The 19,777-nt window shown below is 57.4% G+C and overlaps 1 protein-coding gene across 1 annotated transcript in view; it reads left to right on the forward strand.

Annotated features, from left to right (window-relative positions):
• LOC132385498 (filamin-A-like) overlaps positions 1-19,777 on the forward strand; it is a 122,615-nt gene that overhangs the window by 76,476 nt on the left and 26,362 nt on the right. Inside the window, exons 14-30 of the mRNA XM_059957611.1 lie at positions 1,158-1,271; positions 2,055-2,198; positions 3,016-3,139; positions 3,973-4,133; positions 5,102-5,192; positions 6,624-6,793; positions 7,494-7,611; positions 8,197-8,459; positions 9,333-9,930; positions 10,442-10,615; positions 10,959-11,121; positions 11,557-11,717; positions 12,034-12,201; positions 13,247-13,370; positions 13,967-14,123; positions 15,223-15,412; positions 15,623-15,754. Coding sequence (XP_059813594.1) covers positions 1,158-1,271; positions 2,055-2,198; positions 3,016-3,139; positions 3,973-4,133; positions 5,102-5,192; positions 6,624-6,793; positions 7,494-7,611; positions 8,197-8,459; positions 9,333-9,930; positions 10,442-10,615; positions 10,959-11,121; positions 11,557-11,717; positions 12,034-12,201; positions 13,247-13,370; positions 13,967-14,123; positions 15,223-15,412; positions 15,623-15,754 — 3,052 coding nt within the window. The remainder of the gene's footprint in view (positions 1-1,157; positions 1,272-2,054; positions 2,199-3,015; positions 3,140-3,972; positions 4,134-5,101; positions 5,193-6,623; positions 6,794-7,493; positions 7,612-8,196; positions 8,460-9,332; positions 9,931-10,441; positions 10,616-10,958; positions 11,122-11,556; positions 11,718-12,033; positions 12,202-13,246; positions 13,371-13,966; positions 14,124-15,222; positions 15,413-15,622; positions 15,755-19,777) is intronic.

The raw sequence follows: 19,777 nt of genomic DNA on the forward strand, positions 1-19,777 counted from the left end.
CAATGTCCCCTCACCTTCGACCCGGTGGGAGGGCGCGTCAGTTAACGCGATGCTTTTACAGACCGGGTCATTCCAGAATCCTCTAGATGTTCCGGTTTTCTCCCGCGGTCCAAAGACCATTGGTCATGGTGAAATCGGGGTTGCTGGGCAGTGCGTCTCGAAGGGCACCGTATCTCTCTAATTAAGTAATAAAGGGAAAATACTTGTTCTGCTTCTGACTGAAAAGGTGACGTACCCCTCCTAACCCCCCCATTCCCCAGGGCGTTGGGAAGGGGCCTCCCTTGACCCTACTAACCTTTAACCCTGGCGATGACCTCTGGTACTTGTCAGCGGCCTCTAGTTTACCCACCCTGTCTGCGGCTGTGGGGCGGGGTGGGGGGGAGGACCTCTCGGACCCCAGAACCACGAGATTCTTGCAGACGCTGGAAATCTTGAGCAACACGAACAAAATGCAGGAGGAACTCGGTAGGTCAGGCCGCATCGACGGAAATGAATAAACAGTCGACATTTCGGGTCGGGGCCCTTCATCTGGATTGGAAGCAACGGAGGGTTGGGTGGGGGGTGGGGGTGCGAGGCCGAGGTCTTTCTTCAGGACGGGAATGGGGTGGTAGGTGAGACCAGGGGAGGGGGAAGATGGGGCGAAGTAAGAATCTAGGAGGTGATTGGTGGAAAAGGCAAAGAGCTGAAGAAGAAGGAATCTGATAGGAGAGGCGAGTGGACCATTGGAGGAGGGGAAGGAGGAGGGAGGCGATGAACAGGTGAGGGGACCCAGACTGGAAAAAGAGTGAAAGGGGCAAGTCAGTTACTGGAAGTTGGAGAAATCGATGATTAGTTTGCAGTCTATCCAGGCAGAACATGAGGTGCTACTCCTCCAGCCTGAGTTTGGTCTCCTTGTGGCAGTCGATCGACGGGTCAGAATGGGGAACTGAATTATCCGGGAGAGCAGTGCAGTGAAAGGCTCCTCAGGTATTTTATGCGCATCCCCCCTGTGATCCCTGCTCTCCTCTCCCATTCTGACGGGGGGGGGGGGGGCGCCATCGATCAGCCCCTCCCCCGAGGGCCGGCGGTGGGACGGGGAGGGACGCTGACGGGCTCTCACCGAGCAGCACTCATAGACGAGTACCCACCCCCTCCCTTTGCCTCCCCGACCCCCACAGGTTCGCGCCTACGGCCCAGGCTTGGAGAGCACGGGGAACGTCATCAACAAGCCCGCCGAGTTCACCATTGACGCCAAGACCGCGGGCAAGAGCCAGCTGAAGGTGTACGGTCAGGTACGGGCTCCAGTGCATCCCCCGAATCATCCCCCTGCCCTCCCGCCACTCCCTTCTTCCTCTGCCTAGCTCCCTCGCGCTCCCTCCTACACCCGCTTTCCCTCCTCCTCTCTCCCCTCGAGTCTCTGCCCCATCCCCCTTTCCCTCCCCCGCCCCTCGAGCATCTCTGAAGCTCCCTCTCTCCCTCCCAGTCAGCCTCCTCCCCTCCAGTCTACCCCCTCTCCCTCCCCTCGGTCATCCGTTCCTTCCCCCTCCTCTGTCATCCATTACTCCACCCAACCCTCGAGTGTCCGTTCCTCCTCTCTCCCCTCAGTTGTCCTTTCCTCACCCTCCCCCTCCTCTGTCATCCATTACTCCACCCAACCCTCGAGTGTCCGTTCCTCCTCTCTCCCCTCAGTTGTCCTTTCCTCACCCTCCCCCTCCTCTGTCATCCATTACTCCACCCAACCCTCGAGTGTTCGTTCCTCCTCTCTCCCCTCAGTTGTCCTTTCCTCACCCTCCCCCTCCTCTGTCATCCATTACTCCACCCAACCCTCGAGCATCCATTCCTCCTCTCTCCCCTCAGTTGTCCTTTCCTCACCCTCCCCCTCCTCTGTACTCCACCCAACCCTCGAGCGTCCATTCCTCTTCTATCCCCAGTCGTCCTTTCCTCACCCTCCCCCTCCCCCCGGTCATCCGTTCCTCCCCCCTCCCCTCAGGAGTCCATTCCTCTCCTCCTCCTCCCCTGGCTGTCTGTTCCTCCCTCCTCCCTCTCTAACTGTGCGTGTTCCTCCTCCACCGCAGGACGCGGAGGGGATGCCGATCGACGTGCGGGTCCGAGATAACAAAGACGGTACCTACTCATGCTCCTACACACCGAAGCAGCCCATCAAACACACCGTCCTGGTGTCCTGGGGTGGGGTCAGCATCCCCAACAGCCCCTTCCGGGTGAGTGTTCCGCGTCCAGGACATCTCTGCCACGGGACTTCCCTCACTCCCTCCCCGACCTAAGATCGGTCATCTGCCTGAGACGGGGGGCGAGCTGAGGTTGAGGTTGCAGCTCAGTTTGATTTGTTCTTCAGCGTTTTTTAGGTTTGGGGACAGAGAAGGGAGTTAGAGGTCACTGACGGGCATGTGGGGGCAGGCCTGAATCTTAGTTCTCCGCTCTAAGTTCGAAGCAACGCGGTAGGCCCGACAATGGGGCCACGATGTCCGGTCGGCAGACCAGCGTGGACAGAGGCGGTTGGCGGGTTCTGGAATTAGAATTCCACCCGGGAAGGAGGGCCTGGGTTCGCGAATTGGCAAGGTCGGAGTTTGAGGCCTAGTGGTCAGGGTCCCGGCATCGGCGAGTCCGGAGTTGGAGGCCTGCTGGCCGGTGATCGGTGGTGTGGTGGTCGATGCTGAGCATCCAGGCCCGGGAGTCGAATTGGAAGCCTGGAAAGTGGCCGGAGCCCCCTGGGTCGGCGAATCTGTGCGAGTCCGCGGGGGAAGTCGAGACGGCCCAGTGCCTCCGAATCCAGGAGGCTGAAGGTTACAGACTGTCTTGGGGTTGGATGTCTGTGTGGGAGGGAGGGAGAAATGAGGCTCGTTTTGCTGTTGTTTTGTTGCTTCGTGTGTTCCGTGTTGTTCTGCCGAGCATTGTGGGTACACTGTGTTGCGTAGTGACCTTTGTCGGCATTTCACCCCTTGTCTCGACGTGCACGTGAGAAACAAAGTCGCATGTTGACTCTTGACCTCTAACCTCCTGCCTCCCTGCTGACCCCAGGTCAACGTCGGGGCGGGCAGTCACCCGCAGAAGGTCAAGGTCTACGGGCCGGGAGTGGCCAAAACAGGCCTGAAGGCCTTCGAGCCGACGTACTTCACCGTGGACTGCGCTGAGGCCGGACAAGGTAACGAGGGTCCCGTTTCCTGGCCCCTGAGTGGGGAGGGGAGCGTGGGCAGAGCTGTGTAATCGGGACAGAAACCGAAATGGGTGGCAGGATTAGGCACTCGTGAGACCACACTGGGAGTATTGTGTGCAGTTTCTAAGAATTTCTAAAATTCTTACTTTAGAAAGGATATACTGGCATTGGAGAGGGTTCAGAGAAAACTCACAAGAATGATTCCAGGAATGAGAGGGTTACTGTATGAGGAAAGTCTGGCAGCTCTTGGGCTATATTCCCTGGAGTTCAGGAGAATGAGGGGGGATCCTTTAAGAGATAGGGTCTTTAAGAGACTTTTAGATAGGTACACGGAGCTTAGTAAAATAGACAGCTATAGGTAAGCCTAGTAATCTCTAGAGTAAGGACATGTTTGGCACAGATTTGTGGGCCGAAGGGCCTGTATTGTGCTGTAGGTTTTCTATGTTGAAAGGTCTGAACAGATTAGATATGACTAAGTTATTCCCCATGGTAGGGGAGTCTAGGACAAGAGGGCATGACTCCAGGATTGAAGGACGTCCATTTAGAATAGAGACGTGAAGAAATTACTTTAGTCAGAGGGTGGTAGATCTGCGGAGGCCAAGTCATTGGGTGCAATTAAGGCAGAGATAGATAGGTTCTTGATTAGCCAGGGCATTGAGGTGAAGGCAGGGGAGTGGGGATGACTGGAAGAGTTGGATCGGCCCATGATTGAATGATGGGCTGAATGGCCTACTTCCGCTCCTGTTTCTTGCGGTGTTGTGTTTGTAGGCAGGGGTTGCAGGGGTTCGCCGATGTGACTGGGGTCTCTCTCCCCTCCACAGGTGACGTCAGCATCGGGATTAAGTGTGCCCCGGGTGTGGTGGGCCCGGCGGAGGCCGACATCGACTTTGACATTATCCGCAACGACAACGACACCTTCACCGTGAAGTACACTCCCCCCGGCGCGGGCCACTACACCATCATGGTGCTGTTCGCCGACCAGGTCAGCGGGAAGGCCTGTCCACCGGGATGGTTGGTCAGAGGGGTAGAGAGCGAGGGTGGCAGTCAAAGGAATGGGGTTTGGGTTCAGGGAGCAGGGGAAATCAGCTCCCTGGGGTGGGGGGGGTTGGGGGTTGCATCTCGCAAACTGGAGGGGGTTGTCAGTCGGACCACTGGAACAGGCTGGGGGGGGAGGAGGAGCTGAACGTTGCCCAGTCTCTGTGGAACAGGATGGAGGTAGAGGGGCCGAATGTTGCCTGGGCTGTATGGGGCAGGATGGATGTAGACGGGCTGAATGTTGCCCAGTCTCTGTGGGACAGGATGGAAGTAGAGGGGCTGAATGTTGCCTGGGCTTTATGGGACAGTATGGAGGTAGAGGGGCCAAATGTTGCCTGGTCTTTGTGGGACAGGATGGAGGTAGAGGGGCCGAATGTTGCCTGGCCTCTATGGGACAGTATGGAGGCAGAGGGGCTGAATGTTGTCTGGCTGTTATCCATAGAGGCAACACCCTCTGCCTTTCCTTCATCAACTTTCCTGGTAATTTCCTGAGAAAACTCTCTCAAGATTGGTTAGGCATGACCTTCCACACATAAAGCCATCATGACTATCCCTAATCAGTCCTTGTCCATCCAAATATTTATAAATCCAGATCCTCAGAAACCCTTCCAACAGCTTTCCTCTACTGACGTCAGGCTCTCAGGCCCATCATTTCCGCTTGTTCTCTGAGCCTTTCTGAAATGACGGAACGGAATTCCAATCCTCTGGCACCTCTCCTCTGGATTTGAATGCCTCTGCCAGGCCCCTGCAATTTCTGCCCCAGTGAGGGGGCACCTTGTCAGGCCCTGCTGATTTACCCACCCTCATTTGCCTCAGGACAGTGAGCACCTCCTCCGTTGTAATCTGGTGACGTGAATGTACCAGCCCCAGCTGGGAGCGCGCTGTCAACTTTGCTGTTTCTCCCCCACCCCCCAGGCCATTCCGATGAGCCCCCTCCGCGTGAAGGTGGAACCGTCCCACGATGCCAGCAAGGTGAAGGTCGAGGGCCCCGGGCTGAGCCGAACTGGTAAGGATGCTCCTCTCTGCCGGGGACACCGCTGCACCCTTTCAATTCACGCTGAGGCGCACGGTGAGATGCGCCATTCGCGTTAGCAGCTCAGCACGCCCGAGGACGTGCTGGGGGCAGCCCGCAAGTTCGGCGCCAACGTGGCCCCCACCCCCAGGACAGGCGGGAAGCATTCTTCAGTCCTGCGCCTAGGCCTCGAGCTCCTGCCTCACCGATTCGTGAAGCCGTCGGATCTTGTTGCTCCTGCCGGGACCCACCGACGGCACACTGACCCTTGAAGGGAGGGGCCAGCTTCCTGTGGTGTGCAGGCCAACATCCTTGATGCCTCACTTTTCTGCGTTGCTGGCCTTCGAATGTGGAACGGAGGCTTAGGTTCCGGCCTGACCTCTAATTCTCCACAACCCTCCCTCGAAACCCAAACCTGACCTCTAACCACCACTCTGTCGCCCAAAACCATCCCTACAAGCCTTTTAAAAAAAAACCCGATAAAATCTGCACCTCGATCTCCATGGAGACTGCGGCTCGGCGCCATCTTTAAAATGAGCGTCGGTGCCTCTCCGGGAATCTGACCCGGGGCAATGAAGGGAGGCTGTAATTCTGTGTTTGGAGGTGAGGTTGCCCCCGGTGCCCAGCTGTGGGGCCAGGCGTGTCCCGAATGGGAGTGGCCCGGTCCAGTGACCATGGGGCACTCTGCAGCCATCGTGTACCGGTGGTGCAGGTTCTTTTGGGGACGGAGGAGCAGGCAGCCCCCGTCACACTGAGGGGCTGTAACAGGCGTCCGGGAGTACGTGTGGAGGGAGGGGACCGGGCTATGCGATCTCAACTGGGGTCCTCAGGAACTGGAAGTGGGAGGGGCTGATATCCTGTTTTCACCCACCCCATCCTGTTTTTCAATCTCTGTCTCTCTCTCCCTCCCCCTTTCTCATACCTGTCTGTCTCTCTTTGTCTCCCTCTCCCTCTGTCTCACCCTTTTCTTTCTATCTTTCTCCCTCTGTCTTTGTCTCTCTATTTCTGTCTCACCCTCCCCCCTCTCTCTCTCTCGCTCTCTCTCTCTCTCTCTCTCTCTCTCTGTCCTGTCTGTCTCTCTACCTCCCTCCATCCCTCTCTCTATCTGTCTCTATCTCTCTCACTCTCTCTCTGTCCCTCTCTATCTCTCTATCTGTGTCACTCTCACTCCCTCTATCTCTCACTCTGTTTTTTTCTCTGTTTCTCTCTCTCTCTCTCTCTCTCTCTGTCCCTCTCACTATCTGTCGCTCTCTCTCTATCTGTCCCTCACTCTGTCTCTCTCACTCTCTCTGTCCCTCTCACTCTCTCTCTCTCTCTGTCCCTCTCTGTGTCTCTCACTCCCTCTCTCTCTGTCTGTCCCTCTCTCTCTCCACTCCCTCTATCTCTCTGTCTGTCTCTGCCTCTGTCTACCTCTCTCGCTCACAGGAGTGGAGATGGGCAAACCGACCCACTTCACAGTCCACACCAAGGGAGCTGGCAAGGCCAAACCCAATGCCCAGTTCACCGGGCCGACCAAGGGCGAGGCGGTGCGAGACATGGAGATTGTCGACAACCACGACGAGACCTACACCGTCAAGTACACGCCAGTGCAGCAGGTAAGGTCGCCCTCTGACCCCTGACCTCCAGCAGGCCACTCGGTCCCTACATCCTCCACCTCCTCCCCAAACCCCCTAACCCTCAACGGCTCGGAGAGTTTGCTTCCCTCCCCCCTGTAATGTGCAGAGAGAGAGCCACTAGCTTCACCCCCCCCCCCAGTCACGGGAAACAGGTGGAGAATCACACCCCAAGACCTCTCTGTGCTGTAACTGCATTGTGACACAAGTTAGAAGAGAGTTAGGCCATTCAGCCCATCGAGTTTGCTCTGCCATTCCATCATGGCTGATTGAATATCCCTCTCAACCCCGTTCTCCTGCCTTTCCCCGGAACCTTTGACACCCAGACTAATCAAGAGCCCATCAACCTCTGCTTTGGCCTTGACCACCACAGCCGCCTGTGGCAATGGATACCACAGATTCCCCACCCTCTGGCTGAAGAAATTCCTCCTCATCTCCGATCTAAAGGGACAGCCTTGTATTCCGAGGCTCTGCCCTCTGGTCCCAGATTCCCTCACTGTAAGGAACATCCTCTCCATGTTATGGGCTGAATATCTCCATGGTAACAGGGTGGGGGGGTGGGTGTCACCAGCACACAGACAGACACGCACACGTAGACAGAAACAGGAGGTGATAGATGGGCCGAGTGGACGACAGAGTTGCCCACCTGCTGACTGACTGCACCTCCCGCTCTGCCTTCCAGGGTAACCTCGGCATCAGCGTCACCTACGGGGGCGACTCCATCCCCAAGAGCCCCTTCAATGTCGGCGTGGCGCCCTCGGTCGACCTGAGCAAGATTAAGATCACCGGGCTGAACGACAGTGAGTTGGGGGGGCGAGGATTGCTTTCGGGGTTGATTGGAATAGGCAGTTTAAATGGTTTCAGCATGGACTAGATTTGAGTTTGGATCGGTACGTGGATGGGGGGTATGGTATGGGAGAAAGCAGCCTAAACGGTTTAGCACGGACTAGATGGACCGAAGGGCCTGTTTCTGTGCTGTACTTTTCTTGGCCCTCAGACTCTCTGGCTCAGAAGCCTGACGGCTGAGGGGTAACAACTGTCCCTGAACCTGGTGGTGTGGGAACTCAGCCTCCTGACCTCCTTGCTGATGGCAGGAGTGAGACGAGAGCAGGGCCTGGGTGGTGGGGTCCTTGACGATGGACGCTGCTTCCTTGTGGCGAGCTGGGTGGTGGGGAGGGATTTTCCTGGGATGGACTGGAATGTGCCCACTACTTGGGTAGCGGGAATGGCAGACATTCCTCTGTGCGTCTGCAGGAGTTTGTTAAAGTTTTAGATGAAAATCCTGGGCGGGAGGGCCTGTTACCATGTGACGTATAACCGAGGCTGAGGGGCCTGCTTCGCTGAATGTCCGAACCCTGAATCTCGTCTCCCTCCCGCCCCGACAGAGATGGAGGTGAGCACGGACCAGGAGTTCACGGTGAAGTCGAAGGGCGCAGGAGGGCAGGGCAAGGTGGCTGCCAAGATCCTGGGCCCCAATAACAAGGCGGTGCCCTGCAAGGTGGAGCCTGGGCTCAGCGCGGACAACAGCATCGTCAAGTTCATCCCCCAGAGCGAGGGGCCCTACCAGGTGGACGTGACCTACGACGGTATCCCCGTGCCGGGCAGCCCCTTCCCCGTTGAGGCCGTGGCCCCCTCCAACCCTGCCAAGGTGAGTCCCCGGGCCGGGGCGGATTCGTCAGCGGTAATGAGGGCAAACAGGACGTCAGGGCCGCGGGGGAGTGTACGGCCGTGCGCGGGAATGAAGCCGCAGGCTACTTTCTAAACGGGGAGCAAATCTGAAACTCCGAGGGGCAAAGGGACAAGGGAGTCCTCGTGCAGGATTCCCTGGAGTCTAACTTTCAGATTGAGCCGGTGATGGGGAAGACAAATGTGACGTTGGCGTTCACCTTGGTGGTAACGCTGAGCCTCGAGCGTGACCCGTTTCCGTAGATGCCGCCTGGACTGCTGAGTTCCTCCGGCACTTTGTGTGTGCTGGGACTTTGGCCAGACCGCACTTGGACTATTGTGAGCAGTTTTGGGCCCCTTATCTAAGAAAGGGTGTGCTGGCATTGGAGAGGGTCCAGGGGAGGGTCATCAGAATGATTCTGTGATTGAAGGGGTTAATGTATGAGGAGCATTTGATGGCTCCGGGCTGGAATGTGGGTGGGTCTCATTGAAACCTGTGGAATATTGAAAGGCCCTGGTGGAGTGGATGTGGGGAAGGTGATTCCTGTAGTGGGGGAGTCTAGGACCAGAGGGCACAGCCTCAGGATATAAGGATGTCCCTTTAGAACAGAGATGAGGAGGAATTTCTTTAACCAGAGAGTGTTGGATCTGTGGAATTCATTGGCACAGGCAGCTGTGGAGGCCTAGTCATTGGGTGTATTCAAAGCGGAGGTTGATAGGTCCTTGATTAGTAAGTGTGTCAGAGATAACGGGGAGAAGGCAGGAGAATGGGGATAATAAAGCAGCCATGTTGGAATGGGGGAGTAGACTAGATGGACTGAATGGCTTCATACTGCTCTTGTATCACTTGTATCAGGTTAAAGCCTACGGACCAGGCCTGCGAGGTGGTGTGGTAGGATCGCCTGCCCCCTTCACCATCGACACGAAAGGAGCCGGGGCAGGAGGCCTCGGCCTGACTGTGGAGGGACCCTGCGAGGCCAAGATCGAGTGCCTGGACAATGGTGACGGGACCTGCTCCGTGTCCTATCTCCCCACCGAGCCTGGCGACTACTCCATCAACATCCTCTTTGCCGAGGCCCACATCCCCGGCTCGCCCTTCAAGGCCAAGGTCCAGGGCTCCTTCGACGCGTCCAAGGTGAAGGCCTCGGGCCCGGGGCTGGAGAGGGCCCGGGCCGGCGAGCGGGGCAACTTCGAGGTGGACTGCAGCAACGCCGGAGCGGCCGAGCTCACCATCGAGATCATCTCGGAGTCCGGGGCGCCGGCCGAGGTCCACGTGCAGGACAACGGCGACGGGACCTACACCATCACCTACATCCCCCTCTACCCGGGCACCTACACCATCACCATCAAATACGGCGGGCAGCTGGTGCCCAATTTCCCCGCCAAGCTGGAGGTGGAGCCGGCCATCGACACTTCCGGCGTCCAGGTCTACGGGCCTGGAGTGGAGGGACTGGGTGAGTTCAGCGGCCTGCGGAGGGGCACCGGTCCCTCGCTGTCTCCCACATCATCGGGGCAGCGCTCTGCCGATTTGGGTGGGGGCGATGGGGCGTCGCTATCCAACTTTCTGGAAGGGGTTCTGTCTCTCTCCTGCGCCCGTCCAGCGTGGAGCAGGCCTCGGGTGACTCTCTCCTCTTCTGGCACGGTTTGGGAATGGTCCACCTCCCCCACAGTCTTCCTCCCACTCCCCTCCATCACCCTCCTCCTCTTCCCTACACCCTACCTCCCGAAGTTGCCTTGCACTTCCCCCCCCTCCCCTCCTGACTCTCTCCCCCTTCCCCTGGCCAGATCCCCCCCCCCCCCGACTCATCCCGACTGCGGCCCACTGGCGAGTGAGGGTTTTTGCCTGACAGTGCACCCCCTGCACTGTCGCCTCCGCGCAGAGGGAGGAATCTGAGGTCAGGGGTCAGGTTTCCTCGCGGTCGGAGACGAGGCACCTCGTGCTCACGCCCGGTCTCCCTCCTCCAGGAGTGTACCGGGAGGCAACGACGGAATTCGAGGTGGACGCCCGGAAGCTGACCAGCACTGGGGGCAAGCACGTCCAAGCCCGCATCACCAACCCCTCCGGCTCCCACACCGACGCCGTGATTCGGGACAAGGGTGACGGGACCTACAAGGTCGAATACACTCCATTCGAGGAAGGTGAGAGGCCGGGGGGGCTGGCGTACCGGGTGCGGGTGGGGTAAGGTGCAAGGTGAAATAGCCTCACGATTTGCTGGGGGGGACGAGTTCGTGCTTTGGACAGAGATGCGGCAGCCATTTTAATTCCCAGATTACTGTGCAAATGTCTTAGGTTTGCCAACGTGGAGCGGAGAGCGAGTTTGAAAATCCGGCGGGAGCAACGGATGTTGGGAATGGTGAGGGTGGAGCACCACAGGAGGGGTGAAAGGGGCGGGGTGCGGACGCACCCAGACCCGAGGCCTGGGTTTTTACAGCCTCAAGGTGATGTTAATGATTTTGTCTCTCCGTTTCTCCCCACCGCCAGGTGTACATTCCATCGACGTTTCCTACGATGACTCTCCCGTTCCGAAGAGCCCGTTCAAGGTGCCCGTGAAGGAAGGGTGTGACGCCGGCAGGGTGCGGGCCTACGGACCGGGCCTGGACGGTGGAATCACCAACAAGCCCAACAAGTTCACCGTGGAGACCAGGTGAGGCTCGGGGTGGCCAAATTTTTTAGGGGGATAGACAGAGTTGACGTGGATACGCTTTTTCCATTGAGAGTAGGGGAGGTTCAACCAAAGAAGCAAAAGTTTAGGGGTAACACGAGGGGGAACTTCTTTACTTAGAGAGTGGTAGCTGTGTTGAACGAGCTTCCAGTAGAAGTGGTAGAGGCAGGTTCGGTATTGTCATTTAAAGCAAAATTGTCTAGGTATATGGATAGGAAAGGAATGGAGGGTTATGGGCTGAGTGCAGGTCAGTGGGACTAGGTGAGAGTAAGCGTTTGGCACGGACTAGAAGGGCCAAGATGGACTGTTTCCGTGCTGTAATTGTTATATGCCCAAAAGTGTTGCCATGTCTCCTCTCCCTGGTTCAATCTCATGCCATTTTTCTCTCCCTCCTCCTCTTCCCTCTCCGGGTTGTAGGAACGCAGGACCCGGTGGCCTGGGCCTTGCTGTCGAAGGCCCGTCTGAGGCCAAGATCACCTGCAAGGACAACAAAGATGGCAGCTGCTCTGTGGAATACACGCCCTATGAGCCGGGCACCTACGACGTCATCATCACCTACGGGGGCCAGCAGATTCCCGGTGAGGCCACGGGAGAGCGACCGGGGTGGTGGCGGGAGGAGATCCTCGCCGGATCTCCTGGGGCAGTGCGGTCAGCGCCAGTGACGCCGGTTCGGTTCCCACCGCTGCCTGTGAGGGGTCTGTACCTTCTCCCCGTGGCCGTGTGGGTTTCCTCCCACGCCGAGCGGATTAGTAGGTCAATTGATCACGCGGGCGTAATTGGACAGCGCAAGCTCGTCGGCCATGCCGTATCTCTGAATTGACAGAAAGAAGAAGATGCCAGGACGGTTTATGGCTGCCTGACCTGTCTCTCTCTCTCTCTCCTCCTCGCACACAGGAAGTCCATTCAAGGTTCCTGTGGGAGACACCGTCGACGCCAGCAAGGTCAAGTGCTCAGGACAGGGCCTGGGAAACAACGTCCGAGCCAACGTCCCACAATCCTTCACTGTCGACACGAGCAAGGCAGGAGTGGCCCCTCTCAACGTCAGCGTGCTTGGGCCCAAAGGTCTGCCAGCCTCGGTTTTGCTCGTTTATCTACTCCTGGCGAGCTCTCGAATTCCAGTTTATAATCACCGAACATTCAGGCCCTTTGGCCCACAATTCTGTGCTGACCCTTTAACCTACTTGAAGATCAATCCAACCCCTAACCCTCCTACATATCCCTCCGTTCTTCTATTATCCACGTGCTTATCTAGATTTCCCTAATGTATCTGTCTCTACCACCAGCCCTGGCTGCACTTCCCACACGCCCACAACCCTCGGTGTAAAAGCCCTACCTCTGACATCCCTCCTGTACTTTCCTCCAATCTCTTTAAAATTGTCCCCTCTCGTAGTAGTCGTTCCCACCCCAGTCTCTAGCTGTCCAATCAGTCTGAGCCTCTTGTACACCACTGTCAAATCACCTCTCCCCCTCCTTTGCCCCAGAGAGGAAAGCCCCAGCTCGCTCTGCCTATCCTCATAAACACATGCTCTCTGGTCCAGGTGGTATCCTGGTAAATCCCCTCTGTGCCCTCTCTCTAAAGCTTCCTCATCCTTCCTATAATGAGGCGACCAGAACGGAACGCAATTCTCCAAGTGCGGTCTCACTGGGGTTTTATACAGCTGCAACACTAGCTCCTGGACTGATGGAGACTGACAAGTCACACGCCTTCGTGCGCAGCAGCCTCGAGGGATCGAGATCCCTCAGTCCCTCCACACTGCTAAGCATGCTGCCGTTAACCCTTTATTTGACCTTCCAAATTGCTTCACACTTTACCTGGTTAAACTCCATCTGCCACGTCTTAGCCCAGCTCCCCATTTTGTCCATGTCCCATTGTAACCTCGACAATCTCCCACACTATCCACGACACCACCAACCTTCATGACATCTGCAAGCCTTCTAATCCGCCTTTTCGTTCTCCTGCCTTCTCCCTGTGACCTTTGACACTCAGCAAGGTCCATGGGCATGGACCCCAAAATCCCTCAGTGTCCCTACCAATTCAGCACTTCAACCAATCAGTTTCTGCTGTGACGCTCTCTCTCTCTCTCCCTCTCTCTCTCCTCTTCCGCAGGGGTGGTGGAACCAGTGCAGATCGTGGACAATCCCAACAGGACCAAGACTGTCAACTACGTCCCCACCTGCGAGGGCCCCTACACCATTGGTGTCCAGTATGGTGATCAAGAGATCCCACGGAGGTGGGTGGGTGTGCAACTGGCAGGGCGGGACGGTGATCCGTGGGGAGCTGGGTGGGGGTGGGCTGGGAGGGAGAGGGGGGGTGTTGGACAGGAGGCCAGCCTGGGGTTTGCTCTCTTTAGCGTATCCGGCAAGGGGAAGAAGATGCTAGAGCTGGGAGCACGGAAGGAGGACGAAGAGACTGGATCTTGGGGACCGATGAGGATCGAGGGAGAAGGGATTTGGGATGAGTATTGGGGGAGGAAAGGGATTGAGGGTTGAGATCTGATGGATGAACAAGGGGAAGGATTGACTGGAGGGAATTGTTGATTGAGGGAGGGGGACTGGAGTAGTTATTCAAGGGGGACTGGAGGATTTGGATGGGTGGGCTGAGGGAAAGGAACTGGGGATTGAGAGGGGGGAACTGGGGCTGTGGGAGCTGAGGGAGCAGAGAGACCAGGGAGTGGGGGGGAGAGGGTTTGACAAGTGATCAGAGCTTGGGGTGAAATGGCCGGAGGAGTCTGTGCTTGACGAACAGGGATTTGCTCGGGGCCTTGGGGGCCTGAGCTGGGCCAGTCTTGGCAAGGCCTTATGAACTCTTTCCCTTAACCCACCCCAGCCCCTACAAGGTGAAGGTTCTACCCACCCACGATGCCAGTAAGGTCAGGGCCAGCGGACCAGGCCTCAACACGACCGGGGTGCCTGCCAGCCTGCCCGTGGAGTTTACCATCGACGCCAAGGATGCGGGCGAGGGCCTGCTGACCGTCCAGATCACCGTGAGCCTCCCCTTGTCTGCCTGCCGGGAGGGTGGGGGCGGGTGCACGGCGAGATCCCAGGGCCCACTCAGAGGCGGGCCAGAGGAGCTGCGGAGCCAGGGTTAGCAGCTCGCGGGGGGGGGGGGGGTCAGAGTTCGGAGTTCAACCCGAGGTCCTCGTTGAAGAGGTGACGTGTCGGTCTCCTCAAGAGAGAGTGGGTTTCCCACGGGTGCTCCCGCTTCCTCCAAATTCAGCCTCCCCAGCGTCTGCTACAACTTCAACATAACATCCCAAAGCTCCTGTACTTCGATCTATGCAGACCGATGCACCCAGTCGCACGTCGCAATCCCTGGTTATACGACCGAGCAGACCACCTCTGAGGAGCGTTGGTCACGGCTGGGGTCACCCGTCTTGTAAAGACACTGCCCAGAAGAAGGCAATGGCAAACCGCTTCTGGGGAAAAATTTGCCAAGAGCAATCGTGGTCAAAGACCACGATCGCCCACGTCACACGACACGGCACCCAACGGACGACCGTCCTAGAATCGATCTTTACCGGCCTATCTGCCTGTGACGTCTCTTTCAAGGAATTTTGGACCCGTATTCCCCGATTTTCTTGCAGAGATTTACAGGAAAATAAAGAAACAGAATAGAATTTACCGGGAAAAAAAAACTATCTTTAAAATAACCAGTGTGCAAAAGGCAAATTGTACAAGACTGAAAATATAATACTGAGAGCACGAGTTGCAGAGTCCTTGAAATTGAGTGCTGGGGCGAGTGGGGTTCTCCGTGGCAGTTCAGGAGCCTGATGGTTGAGGGCTAGTAACTGTCCCTCAGCCTGAGGCTCCTGTACCACCTCCCTGATGGCAGCAGGGTCTGGGTGGTGGGGATCCTTGATGATGGATGCTGCTTTCTTGTGGCAGCGCTACTTGTAGATGTGCTCAGTGGTGGGGAGACTTTTCCGTTCCTGGGCACTGGTGTTTCCGTACCAGGCTGTGATTCGGCGTGTCAGTGGTTTAGACGACACGCCGAATCGTTGCGAACTTCTGAGGAAGTGGCGGTCCCGGGGACAGATCCTCCGAGACGATAACGCCATGCCAACCTCCGATTCTCGCCGGCAGGACCCCGAGGGCAAGCCCAGGAAGGCGAACATCCGCGACAACGGCGACGGCACCTACACCGTCTCCTACATCCCGGCCATGGCCGGCCGCTACACCATCCTCATCAAGTACGGCGGCGACGAGATCCCGTACTCCCCGTACCGCATCCGAGCCCTGCCCACCGGCGACGCCAGCAAGTGCACGGTCACAGGTGAGGGCGGGGCGCGCGCGCGCCCACTTGCCGAGCTGCTACGACGTCACGCACAGCCCCCTCCACGCGCACACACACCCCCATACCCAGAGCTGCACACTTCACAGTTTTTATTTTCACTCGGTTTCAACGCTCATTTTTTATTTTGAATTATGTTTTCCCGAGCACAATCTCACCTGACTTTCCTTGCTCTCTGCCCTTTCACCTCAGTGTCAATTGGAGGTCACGGCCTAGGTAAGATGCTTGCCTATGTCACCTTGTCTTTAGTTTTATGCTTGTTGCTCCCTCCTCACCCCCCCCCCACCCCATTCCCTCCCTCCCTTAACAACCTCGGAGCACGTTAAGTCGGAACAGGCTGGCGACGTCTTGACGGTGGGGCCGAGTCTCTTCATCAGGAATCACGATGCCACGGGTGTGGACGTGCGTCCTGGCTACGAGAGGTGTAAGGCGCCCCTTCCCCACTGCTAGCCTTCAGTTAGAGTGCAGCACGTGCTTAGCCCTCCCCACCCAGATCAGGGTCATGTGACCATGGGAGCGGGAGGTGGGCGGTCGTACCAGCAGCCGGAGCAGATCACAAGTCCTGGTCATGTGACCACTGACGCCAGGCAGACGATCTCTGAAGAGTACTGATAATGGCTGGGGGGGGTGGGGGTCACCCATCTGGTAAGGACACTGCCCAGAAGAAAGCAATGGCAAAACGGTTCTGTAGAAAAGAAATTTGCCAAGAACACCCATGGCCGTGGAAAGGCCATGGTCGCCCATGTCATACGACACGGCACATAATGATGATGTCATACAACATGGCACGTATTGAGCCAACATGGTCAAGGGTCCTGGCCCAAAACGTCAGCTCGTTCTTCCTCCCCGTAGGCAAAGGGCTCCCGGGATCAATACCAGTAAGCGAGGGGTCCACGGACTGCTGATCTCCCCCAGCGTTCCTCCAGAGACACAGCACAAGTGTCGGAGGTTATAAGAGATCTGAACAGATAAACGCTCGAAGATGGTACAGGCCCTTCGGCCCACTAGAGCCTCCTCTCACTTTCCCAAAAAAGGGTTAGGTTTCAGTGAGCTGTGTTAGCGGTAGCACAACGGCATCCTGGGCTGCTCCCCCCATTGACGCAAACAGGAGGCATTTCACTGAGTTGTTCCAAAGATCTGAGGGACTTTTGATAAGCAAAGCTAATTTTTATCTTGCCTCTTGCGGCCTTGGGAACTGGTAAACGGAGACATCGGATCTCTAACGAGGAAAATGTTCTTTAGCAGTACCTAATCTCGATGATGTGCGTTCATGCGCATCTCCAAGTGATTATCACGGTCTAAACTGACACCGTTCTCCCTTGCAGCCTGCCATTCTGTTTGGAGCATATGCTAAGCAGGATTCAAATTTGATTCTTTAATGGGGAAACCAGCGGCCGCCAACTTGCTTGCTGGTTTCTCACACCGCAAGCCCTCCCTCCCCTCCCCCGATCTCTATGGTCCGCTAACTCTTTCAGCCCGCCACACCCTGCACACTTGACATCTGTGGGTGGGCGTCTGGCCTGGATCTGTGGCTTCAAGGCTTAAAAGGGCACCCGTGGTGGGGCCCACAGCCCATGGAAGGCTTGGGTTCAGTGGATGGCTAGGCAAATTAAGCTGAAGGACAGCTGGTCCGGACTCGGTGGGGATGCCCTCCCCAACTCTTCCTCTACCCCCCTCTCTCGCTCCCTCTCCCCTATCCCAACCCCACTCTCTCTCCCCTCTACCCCTCTCTAGCCCCATTCTCTCATACCCCTATCCCCCATCTCTCACCCCTCCCCGTCCCCCTCTTTACCACCCACCCCCTCCCCTCCCCCCTCACTCCCTCTCCCCTATCCCAACCCCACTCTCGCTCCCTCTCCCCATCCCAACCCCACTCTCTCTCCCCTCTACCCCTCTCTCTAGCCCTGTTCTCTCACACCCCTATCCCACATCTCTCACCCCTCCCCGTCCCCCCTCTCTACCACCCACCCCCTCCCCTCCCCCCTCACTCCCTCTCCCCTAACCCAACCCCACTCTCGCTCCCCTCACTCCCTCTCCCCTATCCCAACCCCACTCTCTCTCCCCTCTACCCCTCTCTCTAGCCCTGCTCTCTCACACCCCTATCCCACATCTCTCACCCCTCCCCGTCCCCCCTCTCTACCACCCACCCCCTCCCCTCCCCCCTCACTCCCTCTCCCCTAACCCAACCCCACTCTCGCTCCCCTCACTCCCTCTCCCCTATCCCAACCCCACTCTCTCTCCCCTCTACCCCTCTCTCTAGCCCTGCTCTCTCACACCCCTATCCCACATCTCTCACCCCTCCCTGTCCCCCCTCTCTACCACCCTCCTCCCTCTCCCCCCTTTCCCCTTTCCCTCCTCTCTCCCCCCCCCCTCTCCATCGCACCTCTCCCCATCTCTCCCTCTCTCTCTCCTCCCTCAGGCTAGCCCCATCTTCAGCACCCTCTCTTCCCAACTCCCTCACCCTGACATACCCAGTCGGGTTGTTGCTGCGGGGAGGGGGTGGGGTTGGATGTCGGAACATGTTAGCCGCCCCTCCCGGGCCCAACGTCTCCCTCCCCCCACCCCCCCCACCTTCGTCCCTCTAACATGTCTGGAGTGTGTGCATGTGTTCTGCCTGACGGCCAGCCGGGCGTCCGCCTGGTCAGACACCCCTCCCTGGGACACCACTGTTCTGTTAACTTCCCGGCTAGAACATGGCTTTCAAAACCGAACAGCCTCTACGACCCTGATAAAACGTCTCCCACCATCTGGAACTGCAGCGGGGAAAACTGGAACACGTTTATCCGAGCCCCCAGTGCAGAGCAAACTCTCACGGCCCAAGGGGACTTATTGGGCGGGGGGGTAGGGTCTCCCAGCCTCTCAAAAGTCTCTTGACCTCTGTTTTTTCTCTCAGTGGTGTTTTAGGGTGAGGTTTATCCCTGTCCCCCCTCTCTCCCTCTGTCTCTTCCCTGATCCTTTCCTCTCCCTAATGGCTGCCGGCTTCTCTGCTTGTCGGGGCCCGCCCGCGTCGCACCACCGCATGCCGTGACGGGTGGGCTCCTCGCCCTCTGCTTTGCCTGATTCGACACCAGTGCCGCCAATCTCGGGGGGGGGGGGCCGCCAAGTGGCTCCCTGGAGCATAAGGGGAGAGGGTGGGTTCCCCCTCTTCGGCTGATCCATCTAGAGGAGAGAGGGTAGTCGAGGGGTTGTTTGAGGGGCGTCTGATGGCTCTGGGCATGTGTTATTGAGAATGGGGACGTGGTGGGGAGAATCTCATTAAACCCTATCGAATACTGAAAGGCCGAGATAAAGTGGACACAGAGGGGATGTTCCCTATAGTGGGGGGAGTCTAGAATCAGAGGGCATGGCCTTGGAATAGAAGAACGGAGATGAGGAGGAATTTCTTTAGCCAGAGGGAGGTGAATCTCTGGAATTCATTGCCACTGACGGCTGTGGAGGCTGAGTCATTGGGTAAATTTAAAGTGGAGGTCAATAGGTTCTTGGAAAATCATGGTGTCAAAAGTCACGGAGAGAAGACAGAAGGGTTGAAAGGGATAGTAATCAGCCATGATGGAATGGCCAAGCAGACTTGTTGGGCTGAATGGCCTAGTTCTGCCCCTGTGTCTCATGCAGCCGACTGGTGGGGGTGGGGGAGTCGAATGTGAATCCCCTGACCCCTCTCACGGGCGCGCCATCTTGATGTGACCCAATGTCTCCCGGGCAAACGGACCAATGGGAAGGGGCGGGAGGTGGGAGCAGACTATGTGCTCCTCCCCGATTGGACAAGATGCCCCTTTGACCTTCTGAGATTGGCGGTGTCGTGGAAATGAGGTCTTAATTACATGTGTATGTGGGGGGGGTGTTGGGGGTATATTTTGTGTGTGGGTGGGGCCTTGGAAGCAGGACGTGACTGACAGTGGGGTGGGGGGTGAGAGGGAGGGATGGGGGTTAACCTGCCATTGTGTGGTTTGGGTGGTGATGCACCATCAGTAACTCTCGGAGACTGAGGGAGGGGCAGTGCCTCCAATCGCCTTTATACCGGGGTCTCTGGGAGGAGCCACAGGAGCAGTCAGCAGAGGGCATGTCCAGATAGGTATATGTAGTTCACCACAGGTGGGTGGGGCACATTGGGAGTCAGGATTTAGAGGACGGTCATTTACCGGTGGGGGTCATTTACCTCCCATTTTCCCACTTTTTATTTTGGGAAGAGTGAGCATCTCTTTGGCTTGGGAGCGCAGGAAGGGGTTGAGGGTAGGGTTGGGTTTAGGGTGGTGGGGAGGGGTTTGTGTATGGGATTGGGCTGGGGAGGGGTGGAGGGTGGAGAAGCCTCCTTCTTGTCTGGTTTCTTCACCCTCCTCCTCTCGGCCT

The sequence above is a fragment of the Hypanus sabinus genome, assembly GCF_030144855.1.
Source record: "Hypanus sabinus isolate sHypSab1 chromosome 24 unlocalized genomic scaffold, sHypSab1.hap1 SUPER_24_unloc_28, whole genome shotgun sequence".
NCBI classification, from domain to species: domain Eukaryota; kingdom Metazoa; phylum Chordata; class Chondrichthyes; order Myliobatiformes; family Dasyatidae; genus Hypanus; species Hypanus sabinus.